At 47.2% G+C, this 23,816-nt stretch overlaps 1 protein-coding gene across 1 annotated transcript; it reads right to left on the reverse strand.

The window, feature by feature from the left end:
• Positions 1 to 9,636: 9,636 nt before the first annotated feature.
• On the reverse strand, positions 9,637 to 23,739 carry MRPS11 (mitochondrial ribosomal protein S11). Its single transcript, XM_053364626.1, has 6 exons — positions 23,610 to 23,739; positions 18,957 to 19,073; positions 17,200 to 17,298; positions 15,614 to 15,743; positions 11,983 to 12,048; positions 9,637 to 9,976 (listed from the first exon to the last, which is right to left on the reverse strand). Exons 1-6 carry the CDS (start codon positions 23,660 to 23,662, stop codon positions 9,869 to 9,871), a joined length of 573 nt encoding a protein of 190 aa, XP_053220601.1. The 5' UTR covers positions 23,663 to 23,739; the 3' UTR covers positions 9,637 to 9,868.
• Positions 23,740 to 23,816: the final 77 nt, after the last annotated feature.

The following is a 23,816-nucleotide window of genomic DNA, read 5'->3' on the forward strand; positions in this document are numbered from 1 at the left end:
ATATATATATGAGTTGGGCCAGACCTGGATGGTTGCTACTTGGGTGTCCTTGTCAAGCATAGTCTTCCATTTATTTGTTTTTTAAAAAGATCCATTGCGTCGCTTCATCAGGTCACAAAGCACTTGATCTATACAAGGGAATGGGAGAGTCGCTGCCCTTTTGCATGCATAGAGTGGACAAACAACCACTCTTTTCAACTCGGTGCTGCACTGGGAACATTCCGTGTAGGGGGCTGCCTCTCCTGGTTGCCATGGTGACTGATCAGCAAGAGCTCCATCCTGGCGTGGCAGTGGGAGGGAGAAGGGCAAACTCTCTCTATCCCCTCAAGTGCTCTCCAAGGGCAACAGGTACACATAATCCTGGCGTTGCTGCGTTTTCAAGTCCCCGGCGAACATCTAAGAGCTATTAAACGGCCAACTCTAAGCTTTGCACCTGTTGTACCAGGAAGGCTCAGCACATGGCTTCTTCTCTGATTAACGCTTTAAATTAAATCTCGGGGAGGGAATTGCTGGATGTGTTCCAAGACACCTCCGTTTCCTGCTTTGGCTCAGTTCCAGTCAGGGAAAACCCTTTCCTGCCAGACGTTGCCTTCCTTCTCTTGAAAATCTGCTGGAAGAGCAGCTGGAAGGATGACCACCAGCCCCAACTAGCCTATTGTCAGACATTCAGTTCTATGGAGAGCTAAAGCTTCAAAGCTTGCTCAGCCTTGCGGGCCCATTGCTTGGAGGCTGCAGCATCAAGTGGAAGAAGAAGAAGAGAAGAGTTTGGATTTGATATCCCGCTTTATCACTACCCGAAGGAGTCTCAAAGCAGCTAACATTATCCTTTCCCTTCCTCCCCCACAACAAACACTCTGTGAGATGAGTGGGGCTGAGAGACTTCAGAGAAGTGTGACTGGCCCAAGGTCACCCAGCAGCTGCATGTGGAGGAGCGGGGAAGTGAACCCGGTTCACCAGATTACGAATCCACCGCTCTTAACCACTACACCACACTGTGTAAACAAAACGTGGCAGATCAGGGACCCACAGGCAGGGCCTTCAGATTCTCTTTGGAGCATCCATACTATGCTCCTTTTTCAGTGGAATCATTACGCACATACGCAACCAGGGAACATGCGAACATAGGAAACTGCCTTACACTAAGTTAGATCATTGGTCCATATAGCTTAGTATTGTCTGCATTGTCTGACACTGACTCTGCGGGATTTTACAGGAGTCTTTCGCCAGCCCTGCCAGGAGATGCCAAGGACTGAACCGGGAACCTTCTGCATGCAAAGCAGATGCTCCACCACTGAACTATGGCCCTTCCTTGGGTTTGGCTCCTGGCTCCATTATGGAGAAGGAACCAGCTGCCTCAGGCAGCAGATACTGAGGGACGGGGAGAGGACATTGGGTTCAAGCTTGAGCTCTGGCTCTGGTCTGGGCTTGGTGGTAGCGGCTGCCCCAGGGGCGAGCAGGGGTGATCACCCCCCAAAAGTCCGGATTTTTACATTTGGAAATATGGCAGCCCTATGTTATATATATATATAAAAAACACTGCTCTTATATCCCTTATGGGGTATCCAACCGCCCGTATAGAGTCCTTATGTAGGTTCTCTATCGGTAGGAGAAAATAACAGAGGCCAAACAGAGAATATTGAGAAGCAAAGTAGCTATTATGCCTGATCTTTATTAAACTGTTGAAACAGGGTGCTCACTCGCCACACGCAGGAGGAAGGAGGAACCCAGAACAATGGTGTGCAAGCCCCTATATACTTTTGAAATTGCCCACCCTGTAACTCAGGACCCACCCCTAAAAAAAGTCATACATACATCACAGAAGGATCAAGCCGCAGGGGCAGACTCGTTCCGTGTGTGGTTTACCCTTGAATCTGCCCTGCAATAAGGCAGATGGCAGCACGTCGAATCTAGTGAGGGTAAATGACTGTATTTAATTCTAAATTTGGTGTTTTTCTACTGATAATTCCGTCCGTTGTTTTATTCTCGTTGTAAACCGCTTTCGAGGTTGCTGCCTTTTGCAATCGAGTGCTATTTTAATTTTATGAAATAAATAAATGTGGGTTGTGGCTAACTGGGTATGTAAACAAGCTTCCAAAACCAGCAGTAGACGCAGAGTAAATGGGAAGGGTGTATGATAACTGGAAATGGTGTTAGGAAGCTTGAAGTGTGAGGATCAGAGATCAGTCGCCAAGACAAAAGGACACGGAAGAAGAATGCACCTGGATCTTGCCAGTGTAATTCTTGCTCTGGTGACCAGTGATGAATGCCTTTCTGTTTCTCTGGTCACCAGCACTAAACTGGGCTCTTCAAATTACCTCTTTTGCTATATATGCCTTGGAGGGGGTGAACACGGGAGGCAGCTGCATTTGCTGCGCAGCGGAAAAAGCTTCCGCCTTGCTCGGCAGCTCACCTTACAAATTAATCTTCCTTCCCATCTGTCCGGTACAGACTTGCTTGGGCAGATCTGAGTGCTGACAAGGCAATGGATTGATGCGCATCTGCCATAAACCACACCAAAAGCAAATGAAAGCCTTCGGTTGTTCTGTAAAGAGCGGCAAGAGGGCCGTTTCTGACAATTGCCCTGCGAAAGTCGGTCGCCTTAGGGCAGGAGGAAAATATTGCGATCATCTTTCTTCGCTTTCACTCAAGGATCCACCATGGGACCTTGTGGGAAGACAGAAGAACCAAGCCACTAAATCTTGCCCAAGCAAATTCCTTCGCTCTCATTTCAAGGGTTTGCAAATAAGGTGACTTACCTTTGAGTTACAGTGGTACCTCGGGTTACAGCTGCTTCAGGTTACAGACGCTTCAGGTTACAGATTCCGCTAACCCAGAAATAGTACCTCGGGTTAAGAACTTTCTTCAGGATGAGAACAGAAATCGTGCAGTGGCAGTGGGAAGCCCCATTAGGTAAAGTGGTATCTCAGGTTAAGAACAGTTTCAGGTTAAGAACGGACCTCCAGAATGAATTAGGTTCTTAACCTGAGGTACCACTGTACAAAGGTGCTAGGCTTGGAGGCCTCTGAGCATGTGTAGAGCTCTGCACCCAAGACACCAGGGCACAGTTGCCTTTTTTCTTTCCTTTGTCTTAATCACTTGCCTCGCAGGGTTGTTGCAAAGAAAAAATGTATGAGGAAAGGGATTGTATACAACACCTTCCACAGATAAAGGGAATGAAATGAAATTATAGCGGGAAGCTGCCTTGAGTCCCTGTCATGGAAAAAAGCATGAAATAATAATGATAATGATAGAAACTGTGAGAATGATCAGGAACATACCAGTGAGTAAATCCTATGGAACTAAGTGGTATTTAAGATTTTAGTCAAAATGCTTTGGATGGCAGTATGTGACCCAGTTTTGACCTAGTTACCTGGGAGTAAGCTCACTGGAAGGACAGATCGTGAAGCTGAGGCTCCAATACTTTGGCCACCTCATGAGAAGAGAAGACTCCCTGGAAAAGACCCTGATGTTGGGAAAGATGGAGGGCACAAAGAGAAGGGGACGACAGAGGACGAAATGGTTGGATAGTGTTCTTGAAGCTACTAACATGAGTTTGACCAAACTGCGGGAGGCAGTGGAAGACAGGAGTGCGTGGGGTGCTCTTGTCCATGGGGTCACGAAGAGTCGGACACGACTAAATGACTAAACAACAACAACAAGCTCCATCGAATACAGTGGGACTTTCTTCTGAGTAGACAGTGCCAGGCTCCATTTACAAGAAAGGAATCAACACACTCTGTGTTTCCTAAGAAATGTCTGCCTTTGCAGTGAAAGACTTTAAAGTGGATTGGTGACCTTTTCCTTCGAAATTATAGGGCTTCTCAGCATCACCGCTTCCTTCATTTGGTGCAGGGATTTTATTTTCCATACAAACAGGACTCTTGTTTTTCCACTGGCACACATTCTGGGACCAAGTCAGAAACCGGGACGGCTTCTGTCATTCCGGACTGTCCCTGGGAAATTGGGACACTTGGAGGGTCTGTCTGTAGTAGAGACTGCCCTCCCCGTTCAGCGCTTCCAAGGAACGAAGGAAGCTGCCTGCTTCTTCCATCTGCCTCCTTTACCAAACTCCTCCATCAGGGCAAGGCCTCTTGGAGGCTTTTAGCCGGCTCGATAACAAAAGCACCCTAGCAGCTCCAGAGATGGAAAGAGTACGCCAATTAAAGCCAGGGTGTCTTGCAGAGAGTGGAGAGGGTGGCCAAAATACAGAAACAACAACTGAAGGGCCCTTGATCTTCTTTGCCCTGCGAAAAATGTGCTTAAGGAATGTGGAAAGGCGAGCCGGGTGAATAAATGCCACCTGGGCTTGTGGAAAGCAATCGGAAGCGACTCCCAAAGGTTGAACGTTTGTTGTGATTCGCACCGCGCCGCCATTTTGACCAAGGTACATCAGGACAATGGGTCTCTGCCCCAAAGAGCTTACATTCCCCGCACGGGACACAAGAGGACCAAAATATTATGCATCCTGTGCAGGGTTGAAAGCGACGAAATACGAGAGATGTGCAGTTGGTCCTCTGGAGGTTTTGAATGTGTGTTTTTCTTTTTCTAAGCAGCCACAGGGGCCTTCAATTTCCGAGAAGTAGCGCTAGGGGAGGGGTCCTCAACCCTGTACCACCCTCCTGAAAATAATGCAGAGATGGGGAACCACAGGCCCAGGACATGGAAGTGGCCCTTCAGGCCTTTCTATCTGGCCCTCAGGATCTCAAGCCAGCCCCTTTCCTTTTCCCCAGGCTACACCTCTCACAGAGCCTGCATTGCGCTCTCCTTAAATATTTTTTGAACAGCTAGTCTGTGTTCTTGAATCAAAAGGAGATGCACTCTGCTGCAAGTCAGAACGGACTGAGGGCCATGAGATGCGAGCACCTCCTGCCTGTCGGGAAGATCATGTTCAGCAGACCAACCTGTCCCTGCAGAAACGCAGTTGCTCTGGGGCAGACTATCTGCTTGGCATGCAGAAGTTTCCCTGCTTCAATCCCTTGTGGCATCTTCATATAGGGCTGGCAACCTAAAACCCTGGGAAGCCACTGCCAGGCAGCAGAGCCAGTGCTGAGCTAGACGGAGCCATTATCTGACTCTGGTATAAGGCTGTTTCCTTTGTTGCATTACGCATATCCCATTGGGCAGGCATGAAACAGTTCCAGGGAACTTGCTTCCCTCGCCTCCCTGCCGCAAAGACATCTCAGCTCCAAATCCCAGATTTGGCGAAATGGGCCAATGGGAGCACCTTCGCTTCAGGCAGGCAACTTACCTTCGAGAATGTCCAACTATTGGGTGCAAAAGGTAAGGGACCCACGGACAGTTAAGTCCAGTCAAAGGCGACTATGGGGTTGCGGCGCTCATCCTGCTTTCAGGCTAAGGGAGCCGGCGTTTGTCCACAGCTTTCTGGGTCGTGGCCAGCATGACTAAACTGCTTCTGGCACAACGGGACACAGTGACGGAAACCAGAGTGCACGGAAATGCCATTTACTTTCCTGCCACAGCTGTATCTATTTATCTACTTGCACTGGCGTGCTTTTGAACTGCTAGGTTGGCAGGAGCTGGGACTGAGCAACGGGAGCTCACCCTGTTGCGGGGATTCGAAATGTCAACCTTCTGATCGGCAAGCCCAGGAGGCTCAGTGGTTTAGACCACAGCACCACCTGCATCCCTTTTGCAGTCTATTGGGGGCAGTCGGGGAACAAAATGTGCTTTTATTTTTTGAAAACAGGTTTATATTAAACTTTTTTAAAAAAAAATACGAAGGATAAAACGAAAAGGTGACTATTAACAGGTTTTTTTAAAAAATCTCAGTGACTATACAAACTGATTAACCATTCATTTTTCCTTAGAGAGAAAATAACTCAAAAGATCCACAATCCAGAATACATGGGGGGGGCAGGCATCTTTTACATTTGTGTAATCCATAAACGCTTCCCATATTTTCTCAAACAAGTCCTTCATCTTTTGCCTCCTGGTCAGCCCTTAGTGACCTTAACTTTTGTGTTAATTTCTCTAAAACATTTTCAAAGTTTTGGGTGTCACTGGTCAGTATTTATATTCCGAAGCGTTTTCCAGTCCCAAAACATTTGAACTAGATGGAACTCCGATGTGATCCAGGAGGACAAAGCGATCCAAATATTTTCACGTAGAAGCTGCAGCATTTTCCTCCTTGGCCAAACCTGCATAGAGAACAGCCCTTTCCAAAGAACTCTCCTGAAACTTCAGTTCATTTTTCCAATCTGTCCTCATTCCTTCCCAGCGTCGCCCTCTCCCCCACCTGCTGTAGTTAGTGCTGCCAGGTATTTAAAGGCACTAACCTTTAATTAACTCTGTAATTGAAAATTTGAATAGGCACCAGAACTTAACACCTGACACATTTCACTGACAGAAAGGGAAGCGGAGATGCTTTTGGCGGGGAGGGGAGGGGTTCGAAATCTCAAATAAGGGAAGAATGACAACCAGCTTTGATTTTATTTTTAAAAGAAAACTATTGCTGATTGACTTGGCACAATTATTTTCCCCTTTCATATTTCCTCCTCAATTTTACTTAATAGGTATTATTTATTTTATACCACACCCTTCCTCGCAAAACAACCTGGTGAGGCAAATCAAGTTGATTATTGATTATGTCGGGTGTCCCCCCCACCACCATCAACAAGTTGAGCAGCCAGTGAGAGTAGTTCAAAGAAGGCTGAATGGAAAAGATCAAACAGCAAAAGAACACTTTTGCAAACTACATTAAAAAACTTTAGGGATGTTGGTGGCAGGCTGAACTCAAGTCCTTCTTCATGGCTTAATGGCAGAGGCGAAGTTCAGACAGCCTGCTAAGCCATAGTTTGTGCAAACCATAGTTTAGAACAGGCACCCCCCCCCAAACTTGGCCCTCCAGATATTTTGGGACTACAATTCCCATCATCCCTGACCACTAGTCCTGTTAGCTAGGGATGGTGGGAGTTGTATTCCCAAAACATCTGGACGGCCCGGTTTGGGGGTGCCTGGTTTAGAATAACCATGGTCTGCGCTTCCAAAAGTACAACAGGCAAAGCATGGTTTAGACTGCGCTTCCTCATTGCTTTTCAATTCACGTACTATTTCCAGCTCTACAGTGGCTTTTTGCGGCGAGACAATGTCTGTCAGGACACTTTGACAGTTGAAAATGTCGCACCACACCTTGGTGATCACAACAAACTTAATGTGAGTGAATCCCAAAATAGGGTTAGTTTTCAAAAAAGGGAGGGGAATTTGACAGCAGCATAAGGGCTAGGAGAAAAAAAAAAGGATGCTCTTTAGCTATAGCCAGCTCCAGAGTACAGTATAGGAAAGTTCTTGGGAGCTCATCTTCGTTAGCCATATCGCTGCCATGGAGTCACAAGATACCCCACTAAGTCTGAAAGACAAAGGCAGAGAGGCCGATGTTTACAAACCCCTAGTGGAGATTATGCTGAGCTGGAGGATCTGCAAGGAAGCAAACATGTCAAGATGTTACATTTCCCTGGCCTAATGGGCAGCTGGAAAGGTAACAAGCCCGCCTTTGCCCAAGCGAGAGATGCACAAGGATCTGAAGAGCAAAGCAAACACAAATGTATAGAAGGGCAGGCACCAGATTGCTCCCAGGCAATAATGGGTCACGTTCCTCACTGAGACAGGCTGGCTTGCCAGGCCGAGCTTTGCAGCTTACACAAATGTTAACAGTGCTATTTTAAAAGGGGAAAGCTGAAGGGCTGCATCTCGGGGATGTTCACGCGTTAACCTCTGAAACAGTGTGGTGTTTCGATGCTAGTGGATTGAAGAGAGACTCGGGTTTTCTGTCCACTTGTGGCAGGATGTGTTTTGATGTTGTGCAACAGAGGAATCCAGTGTGATAGCTGTGCTAGCAGAAACTCATTACAGGAAGTTGTGCTATTGTGGAACAGATTCAAAGGCAACCAGCTTGCGCATCCTATTCTGCAACAAACTTCCGCTGCCAAAACTCATCATGAACGCCTCCCTTGTTCTCTTATAATGGCAATGGCACCCACCTGAGCTGCAAAAAGAGCTCTGGATAGAACAAAAAATAAATAATATATATTTTTTTAGCCTATGTTGTGTGTTAATTGGCTTACCAATGCCAGGAATTCTGTGTACCATTCTGTGAATGATTTCTGTTAAGTGAAAGATTATCACTGTACTTTTCTGCATCTCTGACCTCACTTCTTACAATTGCTGCCTTCTTCCCACAGATGTGTATATATGTACCTGAAAATTACACATCTGATCAAATGTAGTCCTTTGTCTTTTAAGGAGCCCAAAGACACTTGGGTTGTTTGAACTGCGTTCAAATTTTGACATGCACCCCTGTAGGCAACTTAGGTTTCATATCGTGGGTGCAGGAGGTCTTGTTGAATCAGCCAAAGGCCTGGTTTTAGAGAAATGTTTTTGCCTGGTGCCTAGAGAGATGTAATGAAGGCACCACACAGGCCTCCCTTAGAAGAGCATTTCACAAGCGGGGAGCTACCACCGAAAAGGCCTGTTCTCGTGTTGCTGTGCTCCAGACCCTGTCGCAGAGGAGACACATGAAGAAGGGCCTCAGATAATGATTGCAGGGTCCAGGTCTGTTCATATGGGGGGAGCTGGTCCTTGTGATATTGCGGTCCTGACTGGGTGGGCCACTGCGCTCATTTTGCATTCTTCCTAACCGGTTCAAATCCAAACCCCATCTCTGTACCTGCCTTAAAGCAAAACAAGTTGATTCCAATCCTTCCCCTCTCTGCAAACACAAATAAATAAAAAAAGAGATGCAAGAAAAGTTGGGGAGGGAGGGAAAAGAGTCGTTTTTTTCAGCAATGCATAACAAGGGCAGTCAGGAGTTAAAATGGCTGCCTGGTTGCCATGGCACCCTTTCTTTTAAAGAAGAGCAGAGTTGATTACAACATTAGGAACCAAAGAAGGAAAAATAATGGCATCAAGGGGAGGGAGTCAGACACAACAACATTCACTTTGGAGCTGGCAGCTGGACCGAAGGGGAGCAATCTACGCCCCATTAGCGCTCATGACAAAACAAAGTATGTTTGCTGGCTGTTCATTAACTATAAGCATCGGCTCTGCTCAGCTTTCTTGCAAGGCTGGCTTTGAGTAATCAGCCAACCTCCCAGCTGCAATGGTCAACATTTGTGGGTCGCAGCTGCGAGGTTATCGGGAACAGATAACAGGGCTGTTTAAACTGGGGAACTGGGGAGGGGGGACTGGGAGCAACCTACCTTCCGAGCTGTGTGGCAGGGAAACATATTGTGGCATGCTCTTGCACCCACCCATTCCACTTCCCTGAGAAGTTCCAGGAACAGCTCTACCTCCTTCCAGTCTTCTTTGGACAAGAGACTCTCCTCCACATTAGACATTTAAAGCACACTGCTTCACCCCCAAAGAATCCTGGGAAATGTAGTTCGCTAAAGGTTCTGGGAACCGCACCTCTGAGAAGGGGCAAACTACACTTCCCAGGATTCTTTGGGGGTGAAGCCGTGGGCTTTAAACGTAGGGATATGACCCCCTGTTTCCTTCACAGAACAGCAAGTGACAAGAGTGGCTTGGTCATCAATCCCTCTTCATGGGGAATTCCAGAGAGAAAATAAAGTAAAATAAAAATGTGGCAGCCTGAGAAAGGAGACATTTAGAGGCGGCAACTTTAACCTACAGATTTTATAGGCAAGACTTGTTTGGATGATAAAAACAGCCACTTGCTTGTTCTGTGACTGGTCTAAGCTCAAGCCCATCTCCACTTTGACATTTTGACAGAGGAATGAGGGGCAGGTAGCGCTGCCCCCTCAAGATGGCTACAGGAGGCGCATCAGAACCAGACTTGCACGAGCCCCAAACAGTCTCTCTTCCTCTCTCTTTTCGACCCTCTGCTTCCGGTTCACAGCCTTCGTCCCTTTCGAGGCCGGCAGCCATTGTGTGGGATCGGGGTGTTGTCTGTGATGGAAATCACTTCCAAGCCACCCATGGTAAGTCCTTTGATGGCTGCCTGAAAGAGAGAGAGACGAGTGTTTTTTCCACCCTTCAGACAACACAACATTTAGCTTCCTGCATGGGAAGACGAGAAGCTGACTCAGGCCCCATCTGCACTATACCTTTAAAACACACCGTGGTTTAACCAATTTAGCAATCATGGCTTCCCCTCAAAATGCTGTTTGTTAAAGGTGCTGAGAGTTGCCAGGAGGCCCGCTGCTCCCGTCTCGGAGCTATAATTCTTAAGAGTTCCCTGGGAAGAGGGAACGATGGCTGCACCATTCTGCAGCTCTGTGAGAAGAATAAGGAGTCTTAACAACTCTTAACAAACTACACTTCCCAGGGTTCTTTGGGAGGGAAGCCATGATTGTTTAAAGCGGAGTGCCGATTGGGGCTTATATGGAATCAGACCAGTTTACTGTCAAAATCAGGCTTTCCAGACCTTCCATCATCCCTGACCACTGGACATACTGCCTGGGGATGATAGGAACTGTAGTCCACAACAGACGGAGAGCATGGGGTTGGGGAATCCTGGGTCTACACACTGACTGGCAGGGGTTCTCCCAGCCTCACCTGGAGATGAGCCAGTGTAGTGTAGCGGTTCGAGTGGCCAACTAGGACCTGGGAGACCAGGGTTCAAATCCCCGCTTGGCCCATGAGGCTTAGGTCAGCCACTGCCTCTCAGCCTAGCCTACCCCACAGGGTTGTTGTGGAGAAAAAGGCAGGATATAAATGCAAAAGATGAATAAGATGCTGCATATTGAACCCAAGACCTTCCCTGACCACCTTCCTATCCGGTCTGTGGTGTCCTCTCTACCCTCTTCCCCTCTATTGCAATTCGGTTTGTGGGGAAAACCCTTCTATTAGAGCCAAGCAAAGGTTCCCCCTTCTCCATGCTTAATTACAGCTTGGGGGTAGGCAGGAATGTTTTCAGGGGTGGCTACAGTGGGGGAAGGAAGGCTTCTCCTTGTGTGCTTTGACCCCTGGAAAATGGCACACTTGTATGACAATTAGGCTTTAGTGTGGGGGACGGGACCCTTCTATAGGTTCCCAATAGAAGGGTCTATTCTCCACCCCAAGCCTAACTGCTTCAGGGGTGTGGGAAGGGGGAAAAAAGATGTATTTATTTATTAGATTTATATACAGCCCTTCAACAAAAGATCTCAGGGCGGTTCACAAGATAAAAACATGAGATCAAAGCACAAATAAGTAGTTAAAACAGAAACAAGAGAACAATTGTTGTTGTTGTTGTTTAGTCATTTCGTCGTGTCCGACTCTTTGTGACCCCATGGACCAGAGCACGCCAGGCACTCCCGTCTTCCACTGCCTCCCGCAGTTTGGTCAAAACAATACCCCCCCCCCCAAAAAAACCCCACACATTTAAAAGGCTGTAGAATATTAATCAGCTGAAAGCCTGGTTGAAGAGGAATGCTTTTTTGCCTGGCACCTAAAGATTTATAAGGAAGGTGCCTGATGAACCTCCCCAGGGAGAACAAACTGCAGTCTAAGGAGAGATGGGGAGGCTCAGTGGCCAGCAAGTTCAGGCAGAAACAAGACTCCAAATTGAGGCTACTTCCTTTTCCACAGGTCAGTTTCTCAATGGAAAAATTGCTTGACCCTTGATTTCCCAGAGTCATCTATGCATATAAATTAGCAAAGGCACGTTTTAAGGAAAGTTTCACCCCAGAACTGTGTCTTGAGCCATATAAGTTCTTGATAATCCCCACTGGTCCTCACCTCAACTGAAACAATCGGCTAATGTCCGTCCCCCACATTTGTTTCTGCTTCTACCTTTTCATTGTTGCATCTCTCCTGCTTTCAAAATTTAAAAGGCTGTGTGTTCCTTGGGGACAGGGGCAGAGACTTGCCTTCTTCTATTTTGCCACCCTGTAATGTGCCATCTGCACCAACAGCACCCAGGGTGGATTAAAATAGAATGGACGTAAGCTTGTAATGTACATTAATTTCAATGAGCACAGCAGGACCAATGAGAATCCTCAGTAAGGAAACGCAGGCACTTACCAACCGGCCAGGTCCTAGGCCTTTCACCACAACTCGGACGTGGGACACACCCTTCGCTGATGCTTTCTGGGTGGGGAAAACAAAGACGTTTTGCACATTTAGCCAAAGAGCCACCCCCACGTTCGGTCTCCACGTTTGCTGTTGTTATTAAGCAGTTCTCAAGAACCTGACATTTTCTGAGCACTGCATATATAAAGACTGTCCCTGCCAGCAAGGTCATGCTCTCACAGACATCTCATCAAAGGAAAATGGAACAGGGAGGGAAGAGGAAAGCAAGCTGCTCCTTCTCTGGTCGGTGGATGGGGCCAGGTTGGTCTGTGTCTTGCTTGGTTTTTAAGCACCTTCACATTGTGCTTGAGCCAAAAATCACCCCTCCCCACTGGGCTTGCAACAAGAGCATGAGCTTTGAATGTCATTGAGGTGGGCAGCCTCCTAGAGACAAACCTTCCTGTTTAGGGTCAGTACCTGAAATATAATAATAATAAATATATTATTATTATATATTATTATAAATATAACATGCCCCTAGAATACAGTGGCTTGCGAGGAGACCTCTCTCCATAGCAGGAAGGATGAAGGGGGGAAATAGTACGGTGGGGGGGGGGAAGCAGACAATTTTAGGATTGTGTCTGTCATTTTGATGGTCACATTTCTTTCTATATATTTATTTACATACTTATTGCATTTATACCCCACCTTCTCTCCAAAATGCTCAAGGTGCAGTGCATCATTCTCCTCCTCTTCTGATTTAACCTCCCAACAGCCTTGCAAGGCTGAGAGCGAATCCCCCAATGAGCTTTGTGACTTTGGTGGGGAATCGAACCCTGGTCACCCGGGTCCGGGTCCAATGCTCTAACCACTACGGCACACTGGGTTAATGATTTCCTTAGGAAGAATGGGAAGTCAGCAACTGAGCAGCTGCTTGGTGGTGAAGAGGGAGAGTTGCCAGATCTTGACTGCAAGGAAGCTTTTTGGAGTTGCATAAAACTGAGAATCGCAACAAATGCGGCTTAGGAAAGCAGCTGCCATCCAAGAGAAGGTTACAAACCTTGGCGGGGCTTTTCAGCTTAGGAAAAACAGTGGGTGAGGAGCAACATGATAAGATGATGGGATGTTGAGAACCAAGCAGATAAGAAGTAGTTCTCCTCCCTCTTTCGTAATGTTACATTCCGGAGCCATTCAACAAAGCAGAACATTGGCAGGCAGAAGGCAAGCGAATCTTTCTTCACACAGCTGAGCTGTGGAACTCACTGCCACAAGATTGCCAACACCTTGGATGGCTTTAGAAGAGTAGACAAATCCATGGAGGCTACTGACAGCTAGTAAACCACAATGGCCATGTTGTACCTCCTCTGTCGGAGACAATATTGCCTCTGAGTAAGAGTGGTTGGGTACTGAAGGTGGGAAAAGTTATGACGCCTTCCAAGTTCTGCTTGTGAGCATCCCAGAGGCATCTGGCCGGTCCCTTGGAGGCCAGAATGCTGGACTATATGGGCTCTTGGCCTGTTCTAAGAAACCACAGATAACAGTGGTACTTCTGGTTACATACTTAATTCGTTCCGGAGGTCCTTTCTTAACCTGAAACTGTTCTTAACCTGAAGCACCACTTTAGCTAATGGGGCCTCCTGCTGCCACCGCACTGCTGGAGCATGATTTCTGTTCTCATCCTGAAGCAAAGTTCTTAACCCGAGGTACTATTTCTGGGTTAGCGGAGTCTGTAACCTGAAGCGTCTGTAACCTGAGGTACCACTATCTTTCTTTTATATAACGGTGATGGATTGGAAACTGCAGGAAAAGAGCTTTGCAGTTGTAGAGGTACCCGCGGGGCTGGTACAAATAGGGTCTAAGTGGTAGTGGTTTCCTCTGTATCATCCATATTGCGTTAAAGGGAAAAGGCCATTCTGGGAGGAAGGGAACTGTAGGGAATTGGACTGGATGACCCTTTGGGTCCCTACCAACTCTACAGTTCTATGATTCTATGAATTAAGATGCAAAAAAAGAGAGAAAAAGCAGGCTGCGGACGAGAATTATGGCCCTGTAATGTGAGAGAACTTGCTACATTTGCAAGACTGAAATGTTCCATTCTAGGGCATTTAATCCTACCACACTGGCAGCGCTGTTAAATGTCTGTCTCCTACTTCCAAACTGTCTACCGGCAACTTTCTAGAGAGAATATGGGATACCCTGGCTATAATATGGGAAGGTTGCCATCTAGTGGCTATTTTAGTGGTCTTTTCTTCTGTACTGTAAATACAAATCTTAGAAATAAGTAATTAGGGTGATAGTCACATGTTTGTCCTACTCAGAGTAAGCCCACTGAATTTAATGAATGTGGCTGACTTAGGCCCATTGATTTCAATGAGCAGGACCAGTGCTCAATATAAGCCACCCGTTTCAGGGCACACTGAACCTTTTCCCTTTATAATGCTCATTCCCGTTTTCTGAGCCCACTTAAAACATACACCAACACCCAGAAAGCTGTTAGCAAGACCCTTGGGACACCAAGAACTGACAATACACATCCATCATCTCTGCGCAGAAGCTCTTCACAAGCACTCTGGACTGAACTAGATGTAGGAGAAAACCAATTTCCATCTTGAAAGAATGTGCAAAACTAAATGGGTTAATGAGTCAATCAAGTGAGGGAACGAGTCCCCAAATAAGAAGGGGGCTCTGTTTTCAACGCGAGAGTGATCCCTGCAGCCCTTTTCTCACTGGCATTAGTACCATACTCAGATATTTCCTTTTACACTATGCAGCCACAAGCCTGGGTTTCCCACTGAACGAATGGTTTGTTTTCTATTACTTGTGCAAACTTCTTTGTGATCAAGATCTTGCCGAGAATTGAGGGCTCCAATGTCTTCTGGGTGGAAAGGGGAAGATTTCAATAGCGAAATCACAGGTTGACAAGCTAATGGAGGTGATTATTATTATTATCTGCTGGTTACTGGGTGGGAATATTGTTTTTGTTTCTTGGAGGCGTGCTGCCAATGTTTTCTATCACTGTTATTGGGGGGGCTGCCCCCCTCATACGTTCCTTCAAACATTAACGTGTTATATGAACCCCTCCTTCCCCTTTTCTACAGTACAAGGTACAGTGGTACCTTGGTTTTCAAACATAATCTGTTCCAGAAGACCATTCCAAGTTCTGAAACGGTCAAAAACCAAAAACTCAATAGCTGACAGTGAGGCCTCAGGATCTTGCACTCAGCGGAAGCTGTGTTTCCTGTTCAACTTCTGAGGTGTGTTCAAAAACCAAAGCATTTACTTCCAGGTCTATGGTGTTCGAAAACCGAAATGTTCGGCAACGGAGATGTTCGAAAACCGAGGTACCACTGTATTTATGCACATTTTTTCCAATGTCACTTGGAGACTCTTTGGGTGACAAGTGACCGTTAAGTTTAACATCTAATAAAAATACTAGCATATATTTAAATGTGCCAAGAGTTTTGTGGTCATCATTTAGGTGCAGGATGCAAGCGAGGAGCTCTGTGCAGATAACACAGAGCCAACACACTGGGATTCCCCGCCTGCGTCAAGAAGATCCGTCCAAGTGGGAAAACTGGCCCTCGCCCTTCCCCATGGGGAAAACCTTTCCCTCCAGGGGTGCCGCGACTTGGATTTCACTCACAGCTGCTACTGCGATCCCCGTGGTCTGTGCTGCAATGGCGGTGGCCTTCCTGGCGCTCTTGAACCCTTCGCTACCGCAGGTCGACAGGGTCAAGGCGACGTTCTCATGTGAGGTGATCAGGATGTGAGTGCTGCAAAGAGGGAAGAGAAGAGGGCATGGTTTCCACACTTCGGTCACGTCACTCCTCGCTTGCCTTTTCTCTAGACTAAAAAAACCCAAATGCTGTAACCTCACAGAGGAAACTGCTCCACCCCCTTCGTCATATACCTGAAGGAGCGTCTCCACCCTCATCGTTCAGCCCAGACAGTGAGATCCAGCTCCGAGGGCCTTCTGGCGGTTCCCTCAATGCGAGAAGTGAGGTTACAGTGAACCAGGCAGAGGGCCTTCTTGGTAGTGGCACCCACCCTGTGGAACGCCCTCCCACCAGATGTCAAGGAAATAAACAACTATCTGCTTTTCAGAAGACATCTGAAGGCAGCCCTGTTTAGGGAAGTTTTTAATGTTTGATGTTCTATTGTGCTTTTAATTATGTTGGGAGCCGCCCAGAGTGGCTGGGGAAACCCAGCCAGATGGGCGAGGTATAAATGATAAAGTCACTTTTAAGGATAAAGAGATACAACAAATACAATAACATCATGAAACACCCCAATAAAAATTGTGACCCTCCCTCCCTTCTCTTCCCCAAAGCGTTATGCTTTTACAGAGAGATGGCTGAAGATTGTAAAGACATTACCAGTCAGCTTTCACAGTCTGACCGTCATATACTTAACCCTTAAATGTCCGCCAAAGGGTGTCATATTTTCAATAATAACTCCAGTCTCATACATGTATTAATTTTAGCTGTAATTCAATATCCTTGTGGATCTTTAGTATTACAGAGGGCTACAGCCAATGGTTCTAAACATACAGCAGATAATTGGGGAGAAGGAGACGGGGGCATCCCTCTTTAGTCCTGCTCATGAGTCTCACAGAATTATAGGAATTAGTGCAAACCAGTGCATAATTTTCTTTATATAGAACCTTAAAGGTAAGGGTACCCCTGACCGTTAGGTCCAGTTGTGGCCGACTCTGGGTTTGTGGAGCTTATCTCGCTTTATTGGCCGAGGGAGCTGGCGTACAGCTTCCAGGTCATGTGGCCAGCATGACTAAGCCGCTTCTGGCGAACCAGAGCAGCGCACGGAAACACCGTTTACCTTCCCACCCGAGCGATACCTATTTATCTACTTGCACTTCATGCTTTTGAACTGCTTGGTTTGCAGGAGCAGGGACCAAGCAATGGGAGCTCACCCCGTTGCGGGGATTCAAACCGCCAACCTTCTGAACGGCAAGCCCAAGGCTCTGTGGTTTAGACCACAGCGCCACCACGTCATATAGAACCTTAATGGCATGTATAAATCTAGGCCCCATTTGATATATTTTTTTGCAAAACCTTGTGTGAAACAATCCACAGTTATGTCAGGTTGGCTCTCACCTCAGACATTTCCATGTTGTCTTTATTCAGCCCCATCGCTAAAGTGGGACAGATCCCCACCCCAATCTGCACACTCAGGGCAAATCCACCACAGATGGAGAAACATGCCACTTACTTGTTATATGTAGCTTTGATGTGAGCTATTGGGATCTCTTCGAACTTCTTCCCATCCCACCGCAGAGCGCTCCCTTTCCCTGGTGCCGGGGGGTAAAAGCTGAAAAGTGAAATGGGAAGGGAGTATGTGAAGTTTTGATGCAAAACTTAATACGGTCTGGGCATTCAGAGAAGAACCTCTGTGTGGCCTGGGGAGGTTTAAGAAGTCTTAACAGCAAACAGTGCACTTGGCTTACTCTTGCTTCACCTTGTCCATTCTCCTACCTTTAAGATGCTCAGGTTTAGTAAAATTAAATTGGGACTAAGCAGGCATCTCCCCCACCCTAATTTCATTAACTCATTCCCAGGTGGCTCGGAGGCCCCCCACTCAGTGTTAGAAATTAGCCAGGTGCCCGGTGCATTTCTGCAACTGGCATGGGTCCAATTGCAACCCTGTGGAGATCTCTGGATACCAGATTAGCGACTGACATCTCTATCTGGCTGCAGCCTCCAGCTTTCTTAAACAGGCAAGCAGAAGAGCTTATATATTGCATTTACAGCCCATCTTTTTCTCCAAGGAGTACACCCCCTCCACAGTTAATCCCTGCAATGACCCTGTGAGCTAGGCTAAGAGGCTGTGACTGGCCCCAAGTTACCCTTTGAGCATCATGACTGAGTGGGGATATGAACCCTGATCTCCCAGGTCCTAGTCTGACACTCTAACCACTGAACCATACTGGCTTCCTACAGTACTTCTGTTACGGGGCAGCTATATAAATCACGTAGGTTAAAAAAATATATAGGGAAAGCAAAATGTCACTTAGAGAAGGATCTCAAATATTTTCCTTGAAGCTTGAATTTGTTTTATTCTGGGTTGGTTTATTTGAGGTTTTAATGTGCTGTAAACTGCTTTGAGATTTTTCCTGTAAGCTGCACCTGCAAATTAGCCGCACCTTTAAAATTCAAGGTGGTGGAGACAATACCCAAATATGAGTCAGCTATTTTATTTTTCTTTACCTGAAGATGCAAAAAAAAAAAAAAAAAAGAAGGCAGGAAATCTAGGGGAGGGACCGTAACTCAGAAGTAAGGTGTCTGCTCTGCATGCAGAAGTCCCCAAGGTCAATTCCTGATATCTCCAGGTAGGGCCAGGAACATCCCTTGCATGAGATCCTGGAAGTCAGTGCAGACAATACTGAGCTAAATGGACCAATGGTCTGACTTGGTATAAGGATCCTATAGGTACCGTCCCTCAGTGTGGTTTTATATCACACTGCAAAGTTCAGAGGCTTGGCAGCACAGTGACACCTGAAGCCACATCAGAGCGAGGGCAGTCCTTCTCGCCCTCACTCTGTCTTTGCATGGACACAGAAGAAGAAAAGGCACACAGCAGGAGCGAAGTCACTGCCAGGACCACAAACACTGGTTGAAGGAGGAGAGGGATGTGTGCAAATTGGGACCTCCTGGGTGCACACTGGCTCTCTCCCCGAAGTTCAGTTTTGAAACATGTGAGACTAAGCTGCAAACAAAACAATTGCAAAGCATTTCACACAATTTGCAACCACAGTTTGCAACCATAGGCAGAAAGATGCAACTCCAGAAGAGCTGAGATCAATAAGCGATCTTCTGGAAAGGGACTCCAGAAATCTGTTTTCAAATTTCCTACGGTTTCTGCGTGTTCCTCAAGGTGGTCCCTTTGGGTCACAGGATACTGGGCCCTCTGAATGTCACAACAGCAGTGCCTCATCCCTTTTTTCAAAACTGCACGAAACAATGCCTCACCTGAAGTCGCTGTTGTTCGCAGCTTCTGCCTCTTCTTCAGCAGCTGGGCTGGCGGAATCCCCAGTTTGCCCTTGAAGTCTGTGGATACTTGTCTGCACAGCCCGAGACAGGGGAACTCTGCAGTTGCCATAAGGAGAGAGAAGCAGGAGGTTGCAGGTTAGCATAGCTAGAGCAGTGACTGAAAAATCAACAACACAGCAGACTGACGGAGTTTTAAAAATTAATTTTCAGGACTGGCCAGTCAAATTCCACCTGCTGATAATCGCTCGATTTAAAGGATGGGGGCACTTTTAAAAGGCAAGAGTTGTACCTGCAACAAAAGTGTTGCAGTGCAGAGTGTTCCTTTTCAGGGCGCCCAACTTTGCCTTTCCAGATGTTCCCCCTTCTAGGTTCCCTTCTGTTACATCTCCTCTAGTCCCCCTCCTCTTTCCCCTACCCCTGAGCATTTTGTGACTACCAAGCAATCTCCCTCCTTCCACAAGTTATTTTGTACTTCTGGAGCTCACCCAATTTCGCCAAAGCACCCTCCCTGAGTGTGGATACTGCCATTTTGTCTATGCAGGAGGCCACAGTGGGAGAACGGGTTCCGGGTTCAAATCCCACAATTGTGCTCACTGGGTAGCCTAAGCCCGTCACACTCTCCCGTGGCATGAAGAAAGGAAATAGACGGTTTTTCGCTCCCCTCCTCCAAATTGCATAATACTAGAGCCTAGGGAAGGGACACGGGTGGCGCTGTGGGTTAAACCACAGAGCCTAGGGCTTGCTGATCAGAAGGTCGGCGGTTCGAATCCCCACGGTAGGGTGAGCTCCCATTGCTTGGTCCCTGCTCCTGCCAACCTAGCAGTTCGAAAGCACGTCAAAGTGCAATTAGATAAATAGGTACCGCTCCGGCGGGAAGGTAAACGGCGTTTCTGTGCGCTGCTCTGGTTCACCAGAAGCGGCTTAGTCATGCTGGCCACATGACCCGGAAGTTGTACGCTGGGTCCCTCGGCCAATAAAGCGAGATGAGCGCTGCAGCCCCAGAGTCGGCCACGACTGGACCTAATGGTCAGGGGTCCCTTTACCTTTAAGCCTACGGACTGCCCAACGAAGATGAATGTTGGATGATTCAGGACAGAAAGGCATGAAGTACTTCTGCATGCAGCACTGGGCTAAACTATGGGGATTGCTCCCACAAGATGCAGTGAAGCCTCTGAATACCAGTTGCTGCTGGAAATCACAAGTGGGGAAAGCGATGTCACACTCAAGTCCTGCTTCTGAACTTCCTACAGGCATCTGGGTGGCTACTATGAGAATCGGATTCTGGATTTGATAGCTGTCTTGGTCCAATTGAGCAGGAAAGTACAGCGGTACCTCGGGTTACAGACACTTCAGGTTACACGTGCTTCAGGTTACAGACTCCTCTAACTCAGAAATAGTGCTTCAGGTTAAGAACTTTGCTTCAGGATAAGAACAGAAATCGGGCTCCGGCGGCGCGGCAGCAGGCCCCATTAGCTAAAGTGGTGCTTCAGGTTAAGAACAGTTTCAGGTTAAGAACGGACCTCCGGAACGAATTAGGTACTTAACCTGAGGCACCACTGTACTTGTAATTGATCTACTATGGAGGGCGGTTGTGAGAATAAAAGAAGGAGGAGCGAGGGTAAGAGAAGAAAACTCACATATACTGCCCTGAACAATCTGGAGGATGCTTAAGGGTTTTTTTAAAATAGTAGTAAATAAATCAACCAATGGTTTCCACACAGAGAGAAAATATATAGATCAAAGCCTCACTGCTGATTTTCAAACTGACCCACCTCACAAGACTCCCCCCCCCAAAAAAAGTGGTTTTCAAAAGGCCATCAGAATTGTTCGATACATTTGCAAGACATTTACGATTGTCATTCCAGCGCACCAAAAGAGGGAATTAAAAACCAGACAACACTTGAAATACTAGTCAAGAATAATAAAAAGGGCAATCAGTTGTGTATTTTAACACCCACTCCCTGAAAACACCTTCTTAATTCAAGGATGTCTAGAATGAATGGGATGGGGGTGGGGGGAACCCATGCATTGTCACTTCAATAGGAAGAGGGCCATTTTCACTGCAAGTCTGTATTGCTCCTTCAACAGCATACGTTATGAAGAGCGTATACAATTAAGAATATCATCCACAAAGGAAGTTCATCTGCAGACCTTGTCCAACCACGCAACATTGTGCAACCACTCCTAGCAATTAATTAAACGGGCTCATCTATAACCTTGCTGAACAGGATGGAGAGGAAGAGATTGCTATCGCTTCAGCAGATTGCAAGCGTTTCCATGTGAACCAACGGCCTTGCTGCAATAGCCACCAACTCCTGTGGCATCAGAAGAGATGGGAGGATTTTAAAAAACAAACCAACCAAAAAACCCCAATGCCTCTCACAGCTCTGGGGACTTTAAAATATTTGATTGGGTTTAATAGGATTTTTTAACCTGCTGGTAAGTGCAATGGTGCCCTCACAAAGAGTACAGCGGAGTTGAGTGCTTAATAAAAAGTTGCAGCAGAAGAATAGGAGAATCTGCTCCAGAGATGCAAGCAATGGATGGATATCAATTAAAGGCAGCCATGAAGAGGAAGGTGTTCAAAAGGCTTCCCAAGTGCCAGAGCTGAAGGGGCAAGTCCATGATTGTTTCAGGACCCTCGTTGAGTAGCGCCCATCTCCTTTGCGCACCATCCTATAAGGCAGGCACTGAAGAAGGACCCTTGGTAGATCTCAAGTGTATAGGCAGGGTTATATAGGTCAAGGTGGTCTTCACAAGACCTAGGCTGCAATACCTTCATCCCTGGTCTACCTACCTACACAACAAAACAGTATTAGTGGTTTTGTCACCTTTCCCCCAACAGACAAGAAATTTGGTAGCATCTGGAAGGGAAAGAGATGTGTCTGAAATACTACAGTGGTACCTCGGGTTAAGTACTTAATTCGTTGTGGAGGTCCGTTCTTAACCCGAAACTGTTCTTAACCTGAAGCACCACTTTAGCTAATGGGGCCTCCCACTGCCTCCGGAGCACGATTTCTATTCTCATCCTGAAGCAAAGTTCTTAACCCGAGGAACTATTTCTGGGTTAGCAGAGTCTGTAACCTGAGGCATATGTAACCTGAAGCATCTGTAATCTGAGGTACCACTGTACTGAACTACAGACAATTCTCAGCTTACGCAAAGGCTGCATTCCAAGGATAGTATGTAAAGCTAAACTTGTGTATAGCTGGAAAACATTGGATGCAATGGGGATGGGGATTGCCAGTCGTCCCCCACTCCAGATGCCTCCCCCCTTTTATTTTTGCCAAGCACATAAAGCTGAACATGCAGAAATTAAATGTGCAGTTATGAGTTATCAGCCTTCCCTAACTTGGTGCCCTCCAGATGTTCTGGACTACAACTGCTGGCTGGGGCTGATGGGCGTTGCAGTTCAAAACATCTGGAGGGCACCAAGTTGGTAATGGTGCCCGCCCTGTGGAACGCCCTCCAATCAGATGTCAAAGAAACTAACAACTATCTGACATTTAGAAGACATCTGGATGCAGCCCTGTTTAGGGAAGTTTTTAGCGACTGATGTTTTAATGTATTTTAAATCTTTTGTTGGAAGCCGCCGAGAGTGGCTGGGGAAACCCAGCCAGATGGGCGGGGTATAAATAATAATAATTATTATTAAGCTGTGTGAACATATGAATCTGCTATGTATCCAACACGGTCAGCTGGGATAACCTGGTGGAAGCAGTGTTCCCATTGACCAGGTTTTAAGACCATAAGAGCCTGCTGGATCAGACCAACGACCCATCTAGCCCAGTTTCTCACAGTGTCTTTAAAATGCTGTGTGCTACTGCCAGTAGTTCCAGATGGGCTGGGGTAAGGAGCGTTTCCCCAAACCTGCTACCTAGGATGCTTTAAATGGAAGATGTCCAAGACTGAACCTGGGAGTTTCTGCAGTGCTCTCCCCACACAGATCTATGGGTCCCTCCTTTAACTAAATCACTTTACTCTCTCAGTCAGGCTGATAAAGACCAGAAGGAGGCTCTTGTCTTGTGTTCTTGAGATATACAGATTATTCTACTAAAGCCGGGGGCCACGGCTTCTGAATCGGGGAGCAGTGCCCAAAGTGACTGCGGTGGTGGTACTCAGCTATTTCTGGTGGGCCACAAACCCAGCCCAAAAGTTTCCTCTCAAGATCCCTGCTTGAGAGATTGCACACAAGCGACTGGGTGGAGGTCATTGAGCATGGCTGAGTAAGGATTCGAACCTGGATCTTCCCAAGTCTTAGTCCGACACTTTTTTCCACTAGCTTGTGCATCCACGATGCTGCAAATCGATAATAGAATCACCGGGTACAGATGTCCCCCAGCAAGGAGGCATGGGTGAAAGCTCCACCGGTTGGATTTCTGCCTTCCCTGCAAATTTTAAAGGCAGAAGAGCTCTGAAGGGAGACAAACCGCCTGGCTCCCCAATAGCAGCCTGCCCAGCGATGGCAGATGCTCCACCTGTTGGATTTCTGCCTTACCTACTGACTTCAAAGGCAGAAGGGCCTTGAAGGGAGACAAGCCGCCTGGCATGCCCTCCCAAACTGAAGCTCCAGAACTTTCCCCTCGACCAACCCAGCCCTTCCCCCCCCCCACACGGCCTGCGGCTTCTTACCCCGAGCCGCCCCCCAAAAGCCCTCGCCGGGCAAGCGCCAACCAAGGAATCATGATCCTTCCCCGCCACCGTCTGGCTCCTTCTCGCCGGGAACCACGAAGCTCTCGCAGGACGGTAGGGGCGGAACCACAAGCGGAAAGCTCTTCTCGCGGTCATAGGCGATGGCAAAATGGCGTCGCCCTTTCTACGTACAGAGTCTTTGATTAC

This window comes from Podarcis raffonei, chromosome 14 (genome assembly GCF_027172205.1).
Source record: "Podarcis raffonei isolate rPodRaf1 chromosome 14, rPodRaf1.pri, whole genome shotgun sequence".
Lineage (NCBI taxonomy): Eukaryota > Metazoa > Chordata > Lepidosauria > Squamata > Lacertidae > Podarcis > Podarcis raffonei.

Bases quoted from the DNA above. Each gene is read 5' to 3' on its own strand.
- MRPS11 (XM_053364626.1), bottom strand. From the start codon at position 23,662: ATGATTCCTTGGTTGGCGCTTGCCCGGCGAGGGCTTTTGGGGGGCGGC. The intron at 12,049-15,613 runs GTGAGTGAAATC...TTCCCCACCCAG, and splicing joins CGGGGATCGCAGTAGCAGCT to AAAGCATCAGCGAAGGGTGT. The intron at 9,977-11,982 runs GTAAGTGCCTGC...TCTCTCTTTCAG, and splicing joins GCCTAGGACCTGGCCGGTTG to GCAGCCATCAAAGGACTTAC.